Genomic DNA, 20,739 nt, shown 5'->3' on the forward strand with positions numbered 1-20,739 from the left:
GAAAGTAATATGGAATTCTTTGTCATTATAATCTGTAATCCTCTAAGCAATATTTTCTTAAAATCCTCAAATTCACTGTGTAGTGTGGGGTCAAAACCACACTGTCACACCCTGTTCTTTCCATTTCTGCACTGGAACTAATCTCTTGTCATAGGAATCCATACATTACAAAATCAGTGGATTTTGTAATGTATGGATTCTACAGATAATGTCACTGTGCAGTGGGTACTATATGTGCAGGGTCTTATACAAATAAATGTTCCACTTGTTATTGTTAAAATTTTAACCCACCCGTTAGCTGAAATGGGCTTCCTGAGAGTTTTACACATCAATAAAATACAGACACTGCCATCAGGCTTACAATCTTGAAAGACGTGACACAGAAAAATGGAGTGGAAGGTAGCAAGCTAACATGCTAGTTATTGATTGCCCATTCTTCTAATGTTTTCCTAAGAAGGAAACTGTTCAAGGAGAGGAGGAGCCAAAAGTTGCTGGTCTCTCAACAGTGCTGATAGAGTAGTGCTACAGTCCTTCTATTCCTCCTCTGATATAGCCTAATGGGATAGCAGCTGCCAATTGATGGACGAAGAAACCTGGCTTCTCAGCAGCATGGGTAGTGTCTCTACTACTACCTTATCTGCTGGTAGCCTGGTAGAGTGATTTGCATAGGCCAGTATGTTTGCAATAGCATAATGTATTAATTTGTGGCCTGGGCAGCATGGGTATGCTCTCCAGTAGTGGTAGATGGTGTGATCTTAAGTCATAAGTCTGAACAGTTCCTGAAAATTATAAATACACTAATTTATATTTTCCAGGTCTCATCTAGAAGCCAGTTCTGACCAGTGGAGACGACTACACCTTTCTCTTCAGGAACTTTTGGCATGGCTGCAGTTGAAAGAAGATGAGTTAAAGCGACAGGCTCCCATTGGTGGAGATCTTCCCACAGTGCAAAAACAGAATGACACCCATCGGGTATGGACATTCAGAATCAGTTTTTTTGCAGTGCATTGTAGGGTCTGTTTGGAGAAGGTTAATAGAAGCTTAAGAATAATTAAAAATGTTAGGAAATAAGCTATAAAAAACTAGTCATAGCTAGTGTTAAACCACAATCCATAAATTTGTTGAATAGATCAAAGAGCTACAATAAATAAGAGCAAAAACTTTACTTTCTGGCCACATGGAAGGAAGGAAGAAGGGGAAAGTGCAGGAGCCCAGGCTAGATCACATAGTAATAAACCATAGTTTAACCTTCTGTTCAGATATCACCAATGTTCTGTCAGCATCAGATAGCTGGGCGGGGGCACATATTTCTCTGCTTGTCTTATATTTCCTTTAATATCCAATTGTACTTGCTCCTATCTTTGTCAACCTGTAGGGAGTTTTCCTCCAAAAGAGAAATAGAAAAAGCATACAGCAAAGGTGGCCAGTAGCTCCTGCTTCCTTTCAAATAGGTCTGGAGGAGAATACTATCATTGGCTACAAGCCATGATGGCTATGCACTGCCTCCATAGGAAGAGCCTCTGATCCTTCTGAATACCAGTTGCTGGAGACCGCAGAAGGGGAGAGTGCTCTTATATTCATGTTCTGCTTGCCATATTCATGTCCTGCCTGGTTGACAACTGTAGGAACAGGATGCTGGACCAGATGGGCCACTAGGCTCTTCTTACATTGTTATGTTTCCTGCGAATTCCCTTGATACTATTGTTTGTTCCTGGGAGACCTTCAGAATCCCCAACAATCAAGCCCAGCATACTCATGGCTACTTTTGAAAGTGATGAATGTAACGTGTGATCCTGCCTTTAGAAAGGCTGGATGTAATAAAGAAATCCAGATTTATCCTATCCTCCTTCAGAACTCTAATTTTTCTCAGCAAAGAAACCGAAGATAAAACAGAAACTAATAAAGCAGCTACCCCAAAGAAATTACTTCCCTGGTAACATTTTCACTACTAGGTGGCGGACAACTAATTCTTCCGTGCATCCTCTCCTTTTATAAATGTTTGACATTTTTAGCTAGTGTCCCTTAGTGTCACAGTATGACTATATAATGATTGATAATGTTTATAAAGCTGTCTCAATCTGTCTCAAAGTTGAGGGCATGCAGTCATTAAGGCTCAAAGTCATGAGCCATATCTACTTACTTTAGATTGGTCTCACTGACGCACCATTTAAGTCTCTGGGATTATTTTAGGACATCTCTGAATTAAGTACTTTGCAAACCCCATGCCACATTGATCCCTTGAAGTCTTGATATCAGTGTTAAGTTCATAATGCCTTGGGGAGTAAGAAATGCTGTAGAAATGCATGCTGTCAGAAACCAAATCTTATGTCTGACTTTATAAAAGCCTTGAACATGCTTCTGTTTTCTGTCACACCTACAGGGATCCATATGTTGTGGTCACAATAATGCTTCTTCTTGATTATCAAAGCTATCCACCATTCAGTTGTTTGTAAAAGCTCCCCACATACACACCCCTTGCAGCAGAACTTTTATAGCAGAATATAAGACCCGTCTAGTTACTGGCACTTTGGTTCCCTGTGGAACAAAAAGAACAAAAGATAATCCTCAAATTTAGGTCATCCTGTCTATTCTTCAAAAATCTCTTAGGGGGAAAGGGTGGAAAGTAAGACATGCTTTAAGGTTGCCTTTGATAGATTTTTATTTGTACTTTTCTGTTTCCCCGCCCCAGTATATATTCTGAACTGAGGAGACCTTGTATTGCCCTATAAATTTTCCTTATTGACACATCTATTAGTGCTTAAATAGACCGCCCTTTGCAATCCCTACAATACAATTTCAGTTTCTTCACCCTCCAAGGGCCACATGCAAGCTGTAGGTGCAGTGAAAAAATGTTTGATGACTGTGGAGGCAGCAGGTTGCATCCTCATCATGTCACTGGGCTGCTTCTGTTTCTGTTTTTTCACCTTTTTGTCATTGCCACAAACATTAGTGGGGTCTCAGAACCCCATAAAATTGGCCTGAGGGCACTGGAACAGGCCCACAAACTGAGGGTTAGCCAGTTTGTATACACGGCAAAAATAATGAAATGGCAGTTATTGAAAAAATACCTTTCATGCACTTCTCTTCTTAAAGTGGGAAGTTCCCAGAGTAGTTTTGCAATGGTCTGGTTTGTACACCACAGCAAGCCAAACTAGATGTATTGAGATAGCACAACTGTGGAGTGAAGCTCCTCCTTAGTCCTTTTTTCAACCACGCTGCCCTGATCTAAGCCAAGGTTTGGCTTACTGTGTTGTCCAAACCTGGTTGGGTTAAGTTCTTTGCTACAGCTTGTGATTAGTAGGAAGGAAGCTTAACCACAAGACTTCTCTGGCTGTGGGTTCCTCTTGAGGAGCTTACATGTTTGTGCAGTTTTGGTAAGCCATAGGTTGGTTACCATCTCATGTAAACAAACTCAGTGTCAGTTTTCTTAGCAGAGTAATGGAAACATGCGGCATTTGTAACATCTGTGTGTGTGTGTGTGTGTGTGTGTGTGAGAGAGAGAGAGAGAGAGAGAGAGAGAGAGAATGCAGCCCTGAAGCTTCATCAGTACCCAAAAACAACAGCAATGCCCTGGACCCTCAAGTTCCCAAAGCCTAGAACTGTTTCTCCTTGGTGAAATTTGTAGTTTTGGGTCTATTATGGGATGTCCTTAAGTAACAATGTTCTCTTTTCATTTGACAATGCTAAACATAGTTCAGATGGGGAAATAAAAAATTTAAGTGAGGTACTAAAAGAAAAGTTAATTTAAATCCATTTTACTACTACTTTCTCAAATTCCACTAAAATAAAATATCAAAAGAATACATCCCCAACAGAAAGGATGCTTTTGTCATTAAAGCATAGCTTCCTCTTTTGTTACCTTCATCACTCATTTGAATGTGTCTTCTTTCCTAGTTGGAGGTGTCTTCTTTTCTAGTTGAAGAGATTTAAAGTCACCCTTGAGAGCCCTACAAGATCCTAGTGACGGTTTGAGATGAGCAAATCAATGTATGCATTATTAAGATAGTGGGCAGAATGCCATTATAGCCCAGGTGTTCATGACAAATAGAAGGGCTTAAATAAAGTAGTTTACTTGTTCTTTTGGCAGGTCATATATTATGTGTGTTCGATTTCCTCTGCAGTCGCCACAAACTGTGGAAGAAGTTCAGGAATTCAATAAAATTAGCCTGAAATCATTGGTTGTAAATTAGCCGTACATTTGGGCTAATTTTGTTATCAATGATAGTCAGCTTTCTTTTGACATGAAATTGTCAGGAAGCTATGATTATAAATTATGTTAGTAAACTTTTTTTTAAAAAAAAGTCATTCATTGGCAATTAAAGGTATCAATAGTAGCTACTACAGTTGAATTAATATACAATTTGGAAAAAGATCCTAGTATAGAAAAACAATACAGCAGGAATGACCTGTCCAAGTATAATGCTGACAAATTAGTGACACTGACTTAACATTCTTTTGCTGTAACTGACATTACATTTCCAGACTGGGGACAAGAAGTATTAGGATGAAGTATAAGGATGAAGGGCTTAAGAGTTGCAACTACATGTAGGATGAATAATAGGAAAATATGTTCTCTGCAAGAACAGTTTAACAGAGGGAAAGTAGACTCACTAGATTTTTGACAGCTTCAGCTTCTTAGGCTATTTCTGTATAATGGCTTTGCATACTCCATTTCCATTAGAACCCCAAATAAAAGCATGGAGAAAGGGACATAACATCATGCTTTACAGTTTTGAAAATGATTATCTCACTTGAGTTTGTATACCAGGCCAGTGTTTCCCAGTGGTTGGTGTTTATACAGTGGTACCTCGGGATGCGAATGGGATCCGTTCCGGAGCCCCGTTCACATCCAGAAGCAAACGTAACTAGCGATGGCACATATGCACATGCACACGTCGCTTTTCGCCACTTCTGTGCATGCAGGTGACGTCATTTTGAGCGTCTGCGCATGCACGAGCGACGAAACCCGGAAGTAACGCGCTCCGTTACTTCCGGGTTGCCGCGGAGCACAACTCGAACGCGCTGAACATGAAGCATATTCAACCCGAGGTATGACTGTACTACATTTTTTTAGATTTGCCTTGAGAGTTTTTGAACTTCTTTTGTTGACCACCAGCGTTACACTTTCCATTTTTAAGTTTGTAATAGAGTAGTTGCTTTGGAAGACATTAATCAGGCATCCGCATAACATGACCAGTCCGATGAAGTTGATGTTGAAGAATCATTGCTTTGAGACTGGTGAGCTTTGCTTCTTCCAGTACACTGATATTAGTTTGCCTGTCTTCCCAAGTGATGTGTAAATTTTTTCAGAGACACTGCTGATGGAATCTTTCAAGGAGTTGGAGATGGCATTTATAAGTATTCCATGTTTTGCAAGTGTACAGTTAAGTTGATTTTCAGAAGACAGTCCACAGGGCAGTGCGATTTAGTGTTGAAGGCCTTAGTCAGGTCAATAAATGCCATATACAAGGGTTGGTTTTGCTTTCTGCATTTTTCTTAAAGCTGTTGAGCAGTGAAAATCATATCTACTGTCCCCACAGAAGGTCAAAAACCATTCTGGGATTCAGGAAGGGTTTCCTCGGATATAGTTAGGAGACGGTTTGCTAAGATCTTTGCAATAATTTTGCTGGCTGCAGCTAATAAAGAGATGCCTGGACAATTTTGGCAGTCTGTTCTATGACCTTTTTTTAAAAAAAGTGTGATGATTTTGGTATCCCTAAAGTCTGCTGGGATCTCCTCTCTCTCCCAGGTTTTTTCGATGAGCTTGTGAAGTTGTCTAAAAGTTAGGGAGTGCACAAGAAGCAGGTAAATATTCGAGCAACCTGCTTCTAAGAAAGTAAGGTTGCAATCCTATGCATGCTTACCAAGGAGTAATCTACACTGAGCACAATGAAATTTTGTTCTGAGTAAATATGTGTAGGATTTTGCAATAATACTTAATCTCGTGCACACGTATCTGGGAGTAAGATCCACTGAACATAAAATGACTTACTACCATTAAGTTTCACTATGCACTGCAATAGAGTCTATGACGGTAGTATTAGTATTAGTATTAGTAGTAGTAGTAGTAATAATAATAATAATAATAATAATAATAATAATAATTTATTTATACCCCGCCCATCTGGCTGAGTTTCCCCAGCTACTCTGGGTGGCTCCCAATCAAGTGTTAAAAACAGTACAGAAGAATACTTTCCTTCACCTTTTATTACTGAGTAAATTATACATCTATATCAGTGTTCAATATATGCTGCAGAACAGTTAGTAGTTAGCATTCTTATTTAGACAGTAGCCCAAGTCTACTAAATTTTTCCACTTAGAGCAAAGTGTTATCATGGTCATACTATTGAACTACTTTTTGTGACAAAGTTGTCAGCAACAACAAAGTTACGGCTATGGATCACTGTGGATTTCATTTTACATTCTAGGAAATCTTTTGCCTCTCAGGCAGCATTAGCTGTGCCAGCACTGTTCAACGTAATACCACCTAAAACCTTGTCCCTTCCAGCAAGATTTCAAAGTTTTACGAAGTCTGGTATTAGTCACAGAAGGGGTTCAATGTAACAGCAAACAGCTTAATCGGTGTGCCTTCCCATTTGCAGCACAGTATATGTTCACTGGTCTGAGGAATATAAAACAGCCCTGAAGTGTTCTGGATTTTCTCTCCCGCCTTTATTTCATAAACGGAAATATGTCTATTTTGTGAAGAAGAATTCTGAAATTATTTCACCTTTCCTTGTTTCTTTCAGTCATTGACCTTTTTGTTGCACATAAACTTGGCTGAAATTAATACAGGAAACATTGCACAAAAAGTTGATAAAATGAACAACTAGCATGCAAGTTTAGATTTGTATTGTTTCATTTTACAGGCCTTTAAGAGGGAATTGAAAACTAAAGAACCTGTTATCTCGAGTGCACTTGAAACAGTGAGATTATTCCTAGCAGAACAACCTTTGGAGGGACTGGAAAAGCTCTACCAGGAGCCTCGAGGTAATTGAATGTAGAGCTGTAATAACATATTGATAGAGGGATAAGCAATGACTAAAGGATCCATAAATTATTATTGTAAGTGTCAGGGCATCTCCTACATATTTGGATGCTTAGATAGGGAAAGGGGAGGATGAGCAAGACATAAGCACTCAGTAATCCATTTGCATATTTATGAATGCAGCTCAACAAGAGGCAAAACAATTTTGTGCAAATTCACCATGCATTTAGAACAATTTATTACACATCAATTTTAGAATTTATTATCTCTTGAGACACAACTTATTATTTCAAAAGGGTGAGGGACCTTAAAACCAAAATAACTTGCTAGTTTTCAAAATTGGAACCAGTTCATACTTTACAGCTGCAGTCTCACTGCGGTTTCTGAGTAGTTCAGTCATATGCCATTTCAGTAGCACAGGAAAAACTGGATTACATGACTACTTGAAAGCAGCAGTCATGATCTGGGCTGAATCAGTGCCCTGCTTTTGCAATGTTTACATAGTGAGCATTAATAGTAGAGGTATCTTCAGATTTGTGCTTATATGAAACATAGCTGATAACTTTCAAATGTTCTTTTCATTTGTGTACAGTTAGTCTATACAAGATCTAACTGTCTTTGTACTTCACTTTTAGAACTGCCTCTGGAGGAAAGAGCCCAGAATGTCACTCGACTCTTGCGAAGGCAAGCAGATGAGGTCAAAACAGAATGGGATAAACTTAATCTACAGTCCACTGAATGGCAAAAAAAGATAGATGAAGCTCTTGAAAGACTGCAGGAGCTTCAGGAGGCAATGGATGAGCTGGACCTGAAACTACGTCAGGCTGAAGCTCTCAAGGGCTCTTGGCAGCCAGTGGGGGATTTGCTGATTGACTTGCTCCAGGATCACCTAGAAAAACTCAAGGTAAAACTATGCTTCCATTCACTGGCATTGTTGAAAGTAAGATATGCTTGCCATTCTTCTGTGGTATGTTCCCCCCTCAAGGCTAAATGAAACTTTTATTTTGCAAATAAAGTTTAACAAAGTTAAAGATGAAAACCCTTTAGCAGTATGTCACAGACGTATTCAGCATTAAAAATAATATGCCGTAAAATTCAGAACTGAGATTGAAAATTGCAAAACTCCAAACACATTCATAAACATAAAGCAAGTCTTACTGGTCTAGATATCTTTTTTCAAAGATGCAGTATCTTCCATTTGTTCCTCACAGACTGAGCATTTTCTCTCTCCACATAAGTTAAGATTCAAAATGGCAGCCACCATGATCTGTGTGAAATAATGATTAGCTTCAAGCCACTTTGTTATAGCCCTTGACGAAGACTATCATGGATGGGCGTACTATTTGTAACCCTTTTATAATATGTGACACCTCAACTGCATGGAGAATTCTCTCTTCAGGATTTATGGCCACCACGAATATGCAGATCAGGCCATCACATGTTGTGCAAGACACTTACAAATGTCACATTCCCTGAGTGGAGTGCAGTCATGCAGAAACCTCCACAATCCTTCTGCAACCTTCACATAGAGGTCATGATGTTTGAACTAGCCTTATTAAAAGTCAAGAGAAGTACTGTGGCAAATAGTGTTGGCTGGTCTTGCTAACAGATAGATAGAAAACTCTGAACATTGCCCTAATTCTGCTAAATAAATATGATACAGGGAACAGGGCAAAATCTGTTAGTCAATGTGAAAATGTTCAGATCATTTGACATTCTTGGTGACATTGGGAGGGAGCAGGGTTTTGTTTGTTTGTTTTGATTTTGTTATTGTTATTATTTGTGTTTTTTAATTTGTATTTTTATGCTGTGAACCACCCTGACATCTGCAGATATAGAGCAGTATACAAATTTATTAAATAATAATAAAATAATACTTAGAGAAAACTATGTTTTGTTGCCTTGTGATCAGCTTGGTTCTCTGGGAAAATATGTATTATTAGCTACACTGAGGCTTAAGCCAATAAAAATTTACAGTTGTTCCTAGCAAGTTTGGCTAACATATCCTGATTTTCCATAGTAGGTTGCCTATTTGTTTGGTGATGTCATAATTCCTCGCATATTTTTCCAGATTAGGCACATTAGTTTGTTAAGCTACTTTCTGTGTTAAGGATTGCTTGTGGTAGCACATGCTGTTTTACTGCTATATTAAATATGTAAGGAAGATTTTAGTGCTTTTGAATGCTTCCTTTTTCAGAATTAGTGCAAGTGTGCCTCATAACGTAGTACTTGTATCTTTAATAGTCAGCATGAGTGCCAAATGTGAGCATTTACAACAATATATATGAGTAAACATGTTGCTTTAGGTATATATCCACCCATGCTTTCTGCAGTATTACAGAAAAAAATAATACTAATGCATATGGCCCATAATAGTAAAACAAATAACACTGTAGTTAGCAACACCCTTTAACATTCAAAAGATGTCATGTTGTGAATTAAAACATATCTGTTGTGTATTAAGTGTAAAAAGATCAAATTGCAGTATTAGTAATATATTTAGTCAGCAGTAAGAAAAATGGCACAGAGACTGAAGGTTACTATTTCATTCCAAATACGACCTTAATTTCATGTGTCCACACCAAAGCTTGTAGTCAATTTCATTTAAGTTGTCCTGCTTCTCTTTATAAGTATCTTATTAAGTTCTTCACTAGCTTCTTGAACAGTTTTAAATACTTCTTCATAATATTGACATTATTACCCTATTAGTAAAGTAGTGGGGTGTATGAGGTGTTAGGGGAGGGGAAGTCCCTCTTGTGGGGACACTTCATGCTTCGTCTGGGTTAGCTTGTCCACCTTTGGTCCCCACCCTGCACTCAGCTCTCCCCTGTGGCTCCTAGTAGCTATCAGCATGTGACAGCAACACCCCGGGAAAAGGCTTCAACTAGCCAGCTAAACCAGGTGAAGGTAAGTTAGAGACTTCCCCTGCATGTGAAGAAAAACTCCAGCAGATTGAGTGGACAAGACCAATAGTGGATACAACGGTTAAGAAGGTGGTTTCTGCCCTTGTAGTAGAAGGGGCAGGTGGAGCTCGTCAACCTGGGAAGGTAGCCCATCTAGGAGAAGGAAAACTCCGATCCTAAACCTCTGCTGCCTTGTGAGATATCTTCGGGAGAAAAAAAGTCTAAGGATTAAAGCCTACACAAATCCAGAGTGGAGTCACTAAAACAGCTGGATGGCGCCTTGTATGCCTCCTTCCAAGCATCACCTGCAGCCAAGCTGATGCAAAACATATTGCTCTGCTTTCCTTTGGACTACACCAGTAAGGCTGAGAAGGCAGCCCAGGATCTCGATACACATTGCCCAGGTCATTTCAGTGCCGCTACTGCAACAGTTTGACTTCACCCCAGGAGGCTCATTCCACTGTCTCCCAAGACAGACACATGCAAACCACAAAGTAAAGCACAGTAGTGCTCAGTTTGCATAAGGCAGGTTGCATAAGACTGCTCCTTTTGAGGGTTCCCCCTAGCTTGAAGCAGGATCATCATTGTCTTACTGAGACCTTGAGGAGGTGGTGCATTTCGGGTGGTGGGGAGGGAGAAAGAAGACATCTTCTCCCCTGCCCCCTGCTAAAAGCATCAGATAGCAGGCAATGTGAAACACTGTTGCATGTGATCCTGGACAGCCACTACTAGTCAGAATATGCAATACATATACTAGTACTAGAGCGCTGGCAGCCCTGAATGTGAATATTTCACAGGTGGTCCTGGAGAATGTGAAAGTCAAAAGCTTTCCTTTTTCCTTTAATTTATCATGAAGCATCATTATAATATAGGAATATTTATATGTTTAGGAATATGTTTAGCATTGTTAATGCAGCCATAGCATGTAAAGTTGGGTGCACAAAGTATACTGACTTGAGTAGATAAGCCATATACTTTCCAACCACAATCCTTGCCTGGAACTTAATTTAGTTCCCTTGAAGGCACGGCAACTTAAAAATTGCTTTAACCGCCCCCTTAAGTCAGAGGGCTAAGCAGCACAGCCACTCAAAGTATTCCTTCTGAAATATTAGAAGTTGGATAGGATTAAAAACAAGAATAAAGCTAATATTATCTATCCATATATAACATAAAGCTAAACTTTAGCTTCAGATGGGCATGCCCTGCTGATTTCAGTGCAAGCTTTGAATGGACATAGAGGAATAAAATATGGCTTTTTAGTGGTACTGATCTTTGACTAGGCTTTTGTTAGCGTGCTGGGTGAACTGACTCATAGTCACATAAAGGTTCTCTGTTCCTTTCTAATCTGTTCCAAAAGTTCAGCACTGGAGCAAAAAAGGTTTTAAAAAGCTTACTGGTTAACTCATGAAAGTAGGGGGAAAACGTTAGAACCTAAAAATGTTCTCTCTCTCTCTCTCTCTCTCTCTCTGTCTTTCTGCTGTATATGGGCCCATTATCTACTCTGTAAGAGTGTCTAGGTGAGTTTTAGGGTCCAATCCTAAACTCTCCCCGCCATCAGGCCTTGTAGTCCTGCTGGTCATGGCAGTTGCAGCAGAAGGTGCAGGGGGCAGGCGGATGACTTGAAACAGGCCAGTCACTATGCAGGCCCCATGCTGGCACAGAAGTTGAGCTCTGTGCTGTTGTGCAACAGCAATAAGATGGATCCTGGGCCAGCTCAGCCCCTGCCCACTTCTGCCTTGAGAACACCCCATTTTGGAACATCCTGTCAACAACACTCACACTGACTCCTGTGCCAGAAGAAGAAGGAGAAGAAAATATCCCACCCATCTGACTGGGTTGTCCTAGCCATTCTGGGCAGCTTCCCACTCAGATAAAACAATAATAAAACATCAAACATTAAAAACATCCAGAAATAATAATAATCCAAATACCTCCACCCAGCGTAAGGGGGTTATTGAATTGCTCTGCCCAAATTTAAAACAACTGGTATATTTTTCATACAGCTAGGTACAATTGCAAGTGACTGCAGTCTAAACAATGCAACCAGCTCTATGAAGTGGTCCATTTTACAGATCAGGAACTGAGACTGGTTGACAGTGAAATGTAATTAATTCATAACAGATGTGAGATTGGAACCCAAGTTTTATTTGAGTAGTCACCAGTTAAATGTTAATCCAAATGCTAGGGAGCTGCTCCTGTTTTGTGGAACAGCAGCTCTGTTAAGATATGACAGACATCCACTATCTGCACTTTGTGGAAACAGTTCAAGACAATTTTCTTTCAACAAGCTTTTCCAGCCTATCTCTGCCTTAGGTGTTCATTTTGAATTGTTTTTAAGTGTGTCTTTAGTTGTTTTTTTCTACTGTTTTAAAAACTATTTTAGCTATTTTAATGGTATGTTTTCAAATTACATGGAGACTTATGTTAAAGGCAATTCACACATTTGTTGTTGTCATTTTAAACAGGAGTTATATGACTATCATAATTTTCTTCAGCACTTTTTGTAATTCCGGTATGGTTATTTCCCCTTTTCTGCTAAAACAAAGAAAGGGCTAATTTTCTGAAAAGTTTAATGTTTGGCAAGAAACTCTGGCATGTTGACAAGTGCTGTGCATTTTACTTCCTGGGTTGTTTATTCCGGGAAGATTTCTACATCTGTGCTATGTCTTTGGGGAATTGGTTTGCTGAGTTAGATCAAGGGGACTGTCTAGTATGAATTTGTTGTTTTGCTGAATAGTAGTGTAATGTGTTCATGGCTTTTATTAAGAAGGCATTTTTGTAGTCATAATCAGACATAACAGAGAGACACTATCTGCATTATATTTTGGGTGCGTATGGAAGACTTTCAATTTCCAACAAGCTTTTTAAGTGGACTTTTTTCTCCTAGTGTGTATCTGTTTTTGCAAGTGAAATTGATGTTGTATGTGTTTTTATTTTTACTGGTTTATTTTTACTGGTTATTGTTAAATCGCTTTGGGATGTTTTTATGGGAAGTGATTCATAAATAAGTAAAATAAGGGTGACCCCATGCACATGTTCTGTATGGAGCTGTGAGAGAGAATTAAGGGGAGAGGAGGTTGAATAGAATACTGAGAATAGAGAGAAGGTCAGGCTGAGAGGGGCAGTTGAAAATGACACAGCCTGGCTGTGTCAGGAACAGAAAAGGACTGAGTGCAAGGAAGAAGAAAAATCTGAGTATTTATTTATTTATTTATTTAAGCTCCTTTAACTAGAAAATTGGGGAACTGTCAGCATTTTATTTTATTAAAGATGAATATATTACTGAAATTTGCTACATTGCCTACATATCCTGACTGACTGACCACCAAGGCTTTATGAGAGTTATTGTAAGGATATAAAGGAAATAAAAGTTTATCTAGAAAAGCGAGTAATATAATCAACCCCCCCAAAAAAGTAATTAAATTGTTTTCCCCCCCTAAAACTGGTGGCCTCCCAATACATCTTTAAAGGGAACACTTTTATCAATAACTTCAGCACTGTCATTCTTATGTACACAAGGGATTTATTTTGATGCTGGAGCTATCAGGTATGCAGATACCATAACTGTGAAGTAACTACTGCACATAAGCAAGTCAGGGAGTGAAATAAAATCAATGTATCAAGCTAACAGAGTAATTAGTTTAGTTTGGAAGTATATGAAGTAAGGAGTATAATGAACATAGAGCTGTCTGGAATGCTCAACTCATAGATTCTTTTTCCTTAAATATCTCTCTTTCTTTTCCTATCACTTTTTTCTGATTCAGAACAAATTACGAAGAACTGTATTATCATTTACCTCAGAGAGCTTAGCACAGGTGTAGGCAAACTCGGCCCCCCAGATGTTTTGGGACTACAACTCCCATCATCCCTGACCACTGGTCCTGTTAGCTAGGGATCATGGGAGTTGTAGTCCCAAAACATCTGGAGGGCTGAGTTTGCCTATGCCTGGCTTATTAGTTCCAAAAAAACATGTCGATGACTTTGATGGATTCCTCACTACCTGAATTTCTAAAAAGAAAGTTTAGTATATATGTTTATGGACAAATATATGAGGGTGCAGTTGTTGTGGTAATGTATATGTGCATACAGAATTTCAGCCACACCATATTAGGAATACCTCAGAGAACCATAGTTTCATTGATGAAAGCAAGGGTTCCAACGCAGGCACTTCTAGGCTTGAAATTCAGCCCATATGCAAACAGTTGTGACTTTCTAGTTAGTGGTAGCAGATTTAGTTCAGCATGCATTTTTGAAGTTTAATACTGTATAGTGGTATAAGTACTGAAGCAAGGCATTTTTTAAACAAAAGAATTAAGAATTGGTTTTTATTACAATGCTTAGGAAGACCTGTTGTCTAAATTGCTGAGTAGATTATCATGTGGAGGTTTATGTTTAGAATCTTTTTGGCCATGAGATGGATTCTAATCTTTTGAAAGTTAGAATCTATTTATTGTCCTGATCTGACAGTTGCAAAATGTGGGCAAATGAGAATACACTGGCATTCTTGGGTTGCTTAAGGCCCTGTCCTCTGAAACATTGGAAGCTGCCTTATACTGTTCCAGCAAGGTGAGGGGAACCTCTTGATTCTTTGTCTCCTGTAATCTCTGATCTTACAGATACTATGATTGAACACTGTATTTCAACCCAATAGGTGATTTTTCTCCCTCTGACCCAAAACACAGCATGTATTCCATATTTGTCACAGCATTCACCACACACTTGTTTTCTAGCTCTTTATCATCTTGGACTCCTTCTAGGCTCCTTCTATATGTCTGTGACACAACATAATGTAACAGGTGGAAATTGTCCCCTACATTTTGGAATAGCCATTAAGCTGATTCCTAATATTAACCTGCCATCCCAGGGAGCTTAGAAATGTCATTCATAAGCTTCTTAAATGGTTCTGTTGGAGGCCTCCCATAAAAGTATAATACAAAATCCAATTCTTTTCTATGTTTTTTGTCTTGAGCATTTCAGTAGCAGCCACTGCATCCATTGTTGATCATTCTGGCATAAAACCTAATTGGCTGCCACATCCTTCATACGTCAATCCATCACAAAGTCTTTTCTCCCTCATTTATCTCCTGCCATTTCATCATGTGCCTAATTAACTTGCTGGGTCAATACATACTACACTCCTGAGAGACCAGTGTAGTCTTTCTGTATTTGTCAGGCACTTTCCCAATTCGGATAATTAGGCTGTTCTGGTTTGTTGCCATTTCCGTCTCCTGGTGTGCTATAGCGTACTTTAAATTATTTGAACTGTTGGTCAGGTACCTATTTCTGGTGGAACAGAACCACTTCCTTTTACTGGATATTGCAAATAGGATCTGGGAAAGTTTTCCTATCTTGGGAAGCCTGTGGAATCTTCAGTAGCTCACTATCTCGTCACCTGAGGGATTTGATCTCATAGGGATTTTGTTAACATTTAGGAGAAACAAGGCTGTTACTCAGTTCTGGTACTTCTTAGGTGGGCACCATTGCCATTACAGTGGTACATCTGGTTGCGAACAGGATCCGTTCTGGAGGCCCGCTCGCAACATGAGCAGAACGCAATGCGCATCTGTGCATGCGTGCGTCACGATTCGCCGCTTTTGTGCATGCGTGTGACGTCATTTTGTGCGTCTGCGCATGCGCAAGCGGCGAAACTCGGAAGTAACCCTTTCTGGTACTTCCGGGTCACCGCGGGTTGCAACCTGAAAATGTTCAACCTGAAGCAAACATAACATGAGGTATGACTGTATAAGAGAATGAGGAAAGCATTCATTGTGAGTTCTGGCACCTCTTTTCCTAGAAAAATAGTACTGTGGAGGATGAATATCCTCCATTTCCCTAGGCCCAAAGTTTGTAGCAGAGTAAAGTAGCAAAGTCCAGATTGTCAACATTGTTTGTCTGCTACACCAAATCTGCTTCTTAGCCCTTCTGCAAGCAAAATCCATTCACACACAAACACAACTGTAACTGTTCTGTCCTGGTTGTCATGCAGTTGCTAAGGCTTGGAACTATTTCTTATCAAAGTTGATACATGCCGCTCTGCAGAGTTCACAACTTAAGTTTAAATAGTTTAACTATTAAAAAGGTGGAATAGAATAGTAAAGAGATTTGATACATGTATTTGAAAGCATTATATGTAAATATGTAATAAATGTGAATGTACGGTAGCTAATAATGATCAGTTTACTGGGCTGCTAAATACACAAGTTGACACTAGTGCTTCTGCTTATTAGGACTGGCAATTTACCAAAGCCATGTCTAAAGAGACAATATATATATATATATATATTTAATAATATTTATTAAAGATTTTCAAATATAACAGAAAAAGAAAAACATCCAAATTTAAAACCTTATTTTCATTGGCATCTTTCCAGGACTTCCCCTCCCCTCCCCCTCTTGTATTCCAATTCTTTCAAATAGATTCAACAAATTCTTACCCCAAATTTTAAAATTATTATCATTGGCCCAATTTAAAAAAAATATTTTCCCATCCCCTAAAATCGACCTGTTCCCTTCCACGAGTTCCCGTCTTTAATATGCAATACAGATTAAGATAAACAGAAAGATAAAAAAAAGAATAAAATGTAATTTAACACCCTTTGGATTCCAAATTTCCCTCCCCCCTTTCCCGGTTGCGTTCCCAATGTCCATCAATGTCTACTGTCATCCTGGAGCTCCCACATCTAAACCACAGTCCTTTACCAGTCCGCTTTGCCGTCTTTTTATTAGTCTTTGCCATCTTTTGGTCATCTTTGGTTTCACATGTCCAATCTTGGAAGGAGTCTATCTTCCAACTTTGTCCAGTTCTTGTTATTCTTATTGTTCTTGTTGTTCTCTCTCCTCCTCTTTTTTTTTTCCCCCTGCTCTCCTGCACAAATGTTCTAATTCCAAAAAGCTTCTAATTCCTCTGCAAAGGCTTTGTTATTCAGGAACAAAACATTACGTCAAGTCCCTTCCATTCTTCAATAGATAAATCTATTGTCTCCTTTAGTGTGTAGACCTCTGTAGACAAAATAGTGTTCCATTTCTGCAGTTTCCCAGGCGATAAAAAGTCCTATTCAAATTCGATGCCAACAATACTTGTAGTGTCCCACAGCTCCTCTAGAGGGATTATAGTAACTCAGTTTCCTTCCCGATCACACCCAACAGTCAAAGTAACTTATTATTCCTTATTTTAAACAATTTATATCCAATTTGTAACAAATGTGACCAGCAAAGTCCTCGTAACAAAGTTCTCTTTTTGTTCTTGCGCTTTGACAGCTCCTTTGACAGCTGTCAAAACCTCTATTTCTCCTCTCCCGGCACTCTTTCAGATCGCTCCCGGGGTTTCCGGGGGGGGGGGGGTTGCATTTTAATTCACCTTCCACTTTTCTCCTCCAGCCCAGTCTTATAATTTTCCATCGCGAAGTTAATAACTTTATCAAAAAAAGGTTACACTCGATCTTAGTTGTCAAATCCTTTGCTTTAGCTCCTCTACAACAGGGGGGAGGCTGACTTCCTTTTTGCACCTCCCCCGCTCGCTCCGAATTTAAATAGAATTTCCCCCCTTTTTTAATCCAAGTTCCAATTACTCACGGGTTATTCTTTTAAAGACCAAATTTTCAATGGAAGAAGTCAGCGCTCTCCGTCGAATGGCATGCGGCTTCGCTCGGCAGGGGAAGCGGAGGACTCACAGCACCACCACCCCCTGTCACCCGCTCCGCAGCCTTTAAAAAGGCTCCTTCGCGGGTCGGGGGGGCGCAAACGGTGCCCGCCGAGTCACCATGCCCATGGGTTTCAGCGCCCATGGTTTTTGAGGGTCCCCGCGTCGCCGGCGTGGTAGAACCCAGCCCCTGCCGAGCAGGCTCCCTCCGGAGCTCGGAGGGAGTCCGCCATTCGGCGATGGCGCCAACCCGGAAGCTCCGAGACAATATATATTTTAATTGTGATGCAAGTACACCTAGGAAGACACAGTTGATAGAAAGCAATTCCATAATTCTGGTTATCAGTCTTCCTTTGGTGTTTGATTGTGGATTGTAAATGCTTTATGACAGACCATCCTGCAACTCAGAAGCATCTTCCTGTGGCTGGTGGAAGGACTGGGAAAGGGAAACAGCTGCTAAAATTCTGTGCATACACGCGCACACACACTTCCTTTTAATGTCTAGCCTCCATGAATTGCTCATAAGAGCCTCTGTAGTAGCAGCCCTCGCTCCCCCTAAGGGTGTTATAAAAATTGCCCAGGCACATAATAAAACCACTCTAAGTAAAATAAAATAACAGTAAAACCTCTAGCAGCAAATTCCAGAGGAGTAACCATGTTATAAACAACAAAACACACCCATCTTTAAAATGCACAGTGCAGAGATATATAAACAATTAGTGCAATGATTATTGTTTTATCTTTATTTCAGTTTCTTGTATACAAAGCAAGCTGTGTTCATGGGAGGATGTTGAGTGCAGGCATTTCTTAATGATCTCCCTGATTGCGCTTCACTGATCAATTTTTCATAAAAATCTTCTAAGGATTGCTGTCATATGTCAGTAGTTTCATATTTTCAACTCTGACACACTTCACAGCCTTTGTGATCTTTAGCTCATCTCAGCCAAGTTGTTAGAAGTATTCCTTGTTCACCTTTACAGCTTGTGCAAGTTAGTATATTGAAATGTATGTGTTTGAATATTGGCTTTAAGTTGGGGGATGCACATGTGTCCTCTTGTTTCCTGTTGCATTTCCAAGTTTTACAGTGATTCAACCAGATAAACGTGATGTGGGGTTTCCCCCCTGTTTTCCTGTTAAATCAAACTAACACCTCTGGGTGTGTCATTCAGTTGTCATACAAGAAAATAATACATGATAAATCTTGCTGTTCCAAGTATTTGTGTATTTATTTATAATACTAGTATCCTGCTTTATAACCCTATGAGGCTATTCAAGAGGCTTAGAAAAGATTTCCAAAATAAAACACCCACTCAAATCATAGCTCAGTGGTAGAGAACCAACATTATTCAGGCTCTTGCCCCTCTTCTCCCCTCATATCATCCAAGGCAGCTGATTGATTGATTGATTGATTGATTGATTGAATTTATGTAATGCCCTATACCCGGGGGTCTCAGGGTTCTTCACACCATCTCTGAGGTGAGGCAGTGGCACTGAGCAGGTGGCTCTAACTCAGCCCATCCTTCCATTGCTGTCTGCTGACAGTCAACAGGTCCTATGTGGATAATCAAAGACATAACTGAATGTTTATTTAAATGTGTTGATTTGTACACATAAAATGAGAAATAATCATTATCAGCCAATCTGTTAAAAGATTTAAAATTATTTAATTGGTTGTCATCCCAAGTGAAAAGGGTAATAGTGTCGTATGCCATCTCCATGTTCTGTGTTTCTGTAATGTGTCAGTAAACAAATAGAAATGCAGTTAAACCTATAATCATGACATTTGGCTCCACTGTTTGCTGAGAAATGGGGCTATATAATTTTATGTATAATAAACATATAGAGGGAAAGCATTTTTTAAATTCTATACTGCTGCATATTAGTAGTTATTGTATGCCATAGACAGATAGTAACATTTTGATAGAATATTATACACCCTTCAAAGTTTAAAATGAGCTGCAAGTTCTAAAGGCTTAGGTATTCTTGATATCACAAGAAATTATCCATCCTTAACCATTTTGAGTTTCTAATGGTAAATAAGATGAAAACTTAATTCATTTTTGTTTCAGCAGTGCATTCTTCCCAGGAGCCACAAAATCATGCAAATATAAACTCCCTTTTGAAATAATGAATGCATAAATATTGGCAACTGCATCAAGTTTCACAACAAGTCATGTTTGAAAGACTAAAAAAATGAAGAAATAATTGATTCACATTTAATGAGAAAAAAGTTTTTGTTTGCTCTCACAAATGAAATAAGAAGATGTGTTTAGCTATGCATATTTTATTTTAAAGTAAAAAGAACAGCTTTTACTCTAAGGATGGGTTCACTATGTGGGATCAAGTTTGTTGGTGGCACTGCACAGTCTTTGGAATTTCCAACATGGGAAGTTAAGTTGACATTTCTGTTTTTGCCAGTAAATGTTAAGTCAAGACATTTCTTTTTCAGTGTTGTTGTTTTAACTTAAGTGAAGGTATTTGCTTGCTTGATTTAATGATTGTTAGCCACCTCAAGGTTGCCATTTGAGATAGAAAGGCAGGATCAAAATGCTTTTAATGGATAGAATGGAGTATTCCCCAAATACTAAGCCAGTTGACTTAGAAGTATACTTCATTTGTTTCAAGGGAGCAAGTGAGTATTCTTAGGATCTATTAGCAGCATTGTTCTTGACCTAAATTTTGGACAGAAATCCTTCTGATGTAAAACAGGGTTCCCATCAGCATCAAGCTGAGGTGTCCAATGCAGCACATTCCCATACTTTGTGGAATTGATTGCAGTTTATGTAGCCTGATGATGTGGACAGGACCCTTGCAGTACAGTCTAACCTTGGTTTCCCAAATGCCTCCATTGTCGTACGTTTCGGCTCCCGGACGCCGAAAACCCGAAAGTAACTGCTCCAGTTTCTGAATGGTTTTCGGAAGCTGAACATCTGACGCAGCTTCTGTTTTGAGTTTCCCTATTGTATTGAGTTACAGGTAGGTAGCCGTATTGGTCTGCCGTAGTCGAAACAAAATAAAAAAAATCCTTCCACTAGCACCTTAGAGACTAACTAAGTTTGTTATTGGTATGAGCTTTTGTGTGCATGCACACAGATTTTTTTTTTTAATTTTTATTGGATTTTCACATTTTATAAACACACACACAAAAAAAAGAAAAGACAAAGACAAAACATGTATAATTTCATATCCTTACTTTCTTAACCCCACTT

General features: G+C 39.2%; 1 protein-coding gene across 11 annotated transcripts in view; it reads left to right on the forward strand.

Annotated features, from left to right (window-relative positions):
* Window positions 1–20,739, forward strand: part of DMD (dystrophin) — a 1,027,161-nt gene that overhangs the window by 834,056 nt on the left and 172,366 nt on the right. For all 11 annotated transcript variants that reach the window (XM_079972189.1, XM_079972196.1, XM_079972191.1 and 8 more), the window contains 3 exons: window positions 816–972; window positions 6,870–6,990; window positions 7,624–7,892. In XM_079972189.1, coding sequence (XP_079828315.1) covers window positions 816–972; window positions 6,870–6,990; window positions 7,624–7,892 — 547 coding nt within the window. The remainder of the gene's footprint in view (window positions 1–815; window positions 973–6,869; window positions 6,991–7,623; window positions 7,893–20,739) is intronic.

Source organism: Podarcis cretensis, assembly GCF_951804945.1.
Source record: "Podarcis cretensis genome assembly, chromosome: 4".
NCBI classification, from domain to species: Eukaryota; Metazoa; Chordata; class Lepidosauria; order Squamata; family Lacertidae; genus Podarcis; species Podarcis cretensis.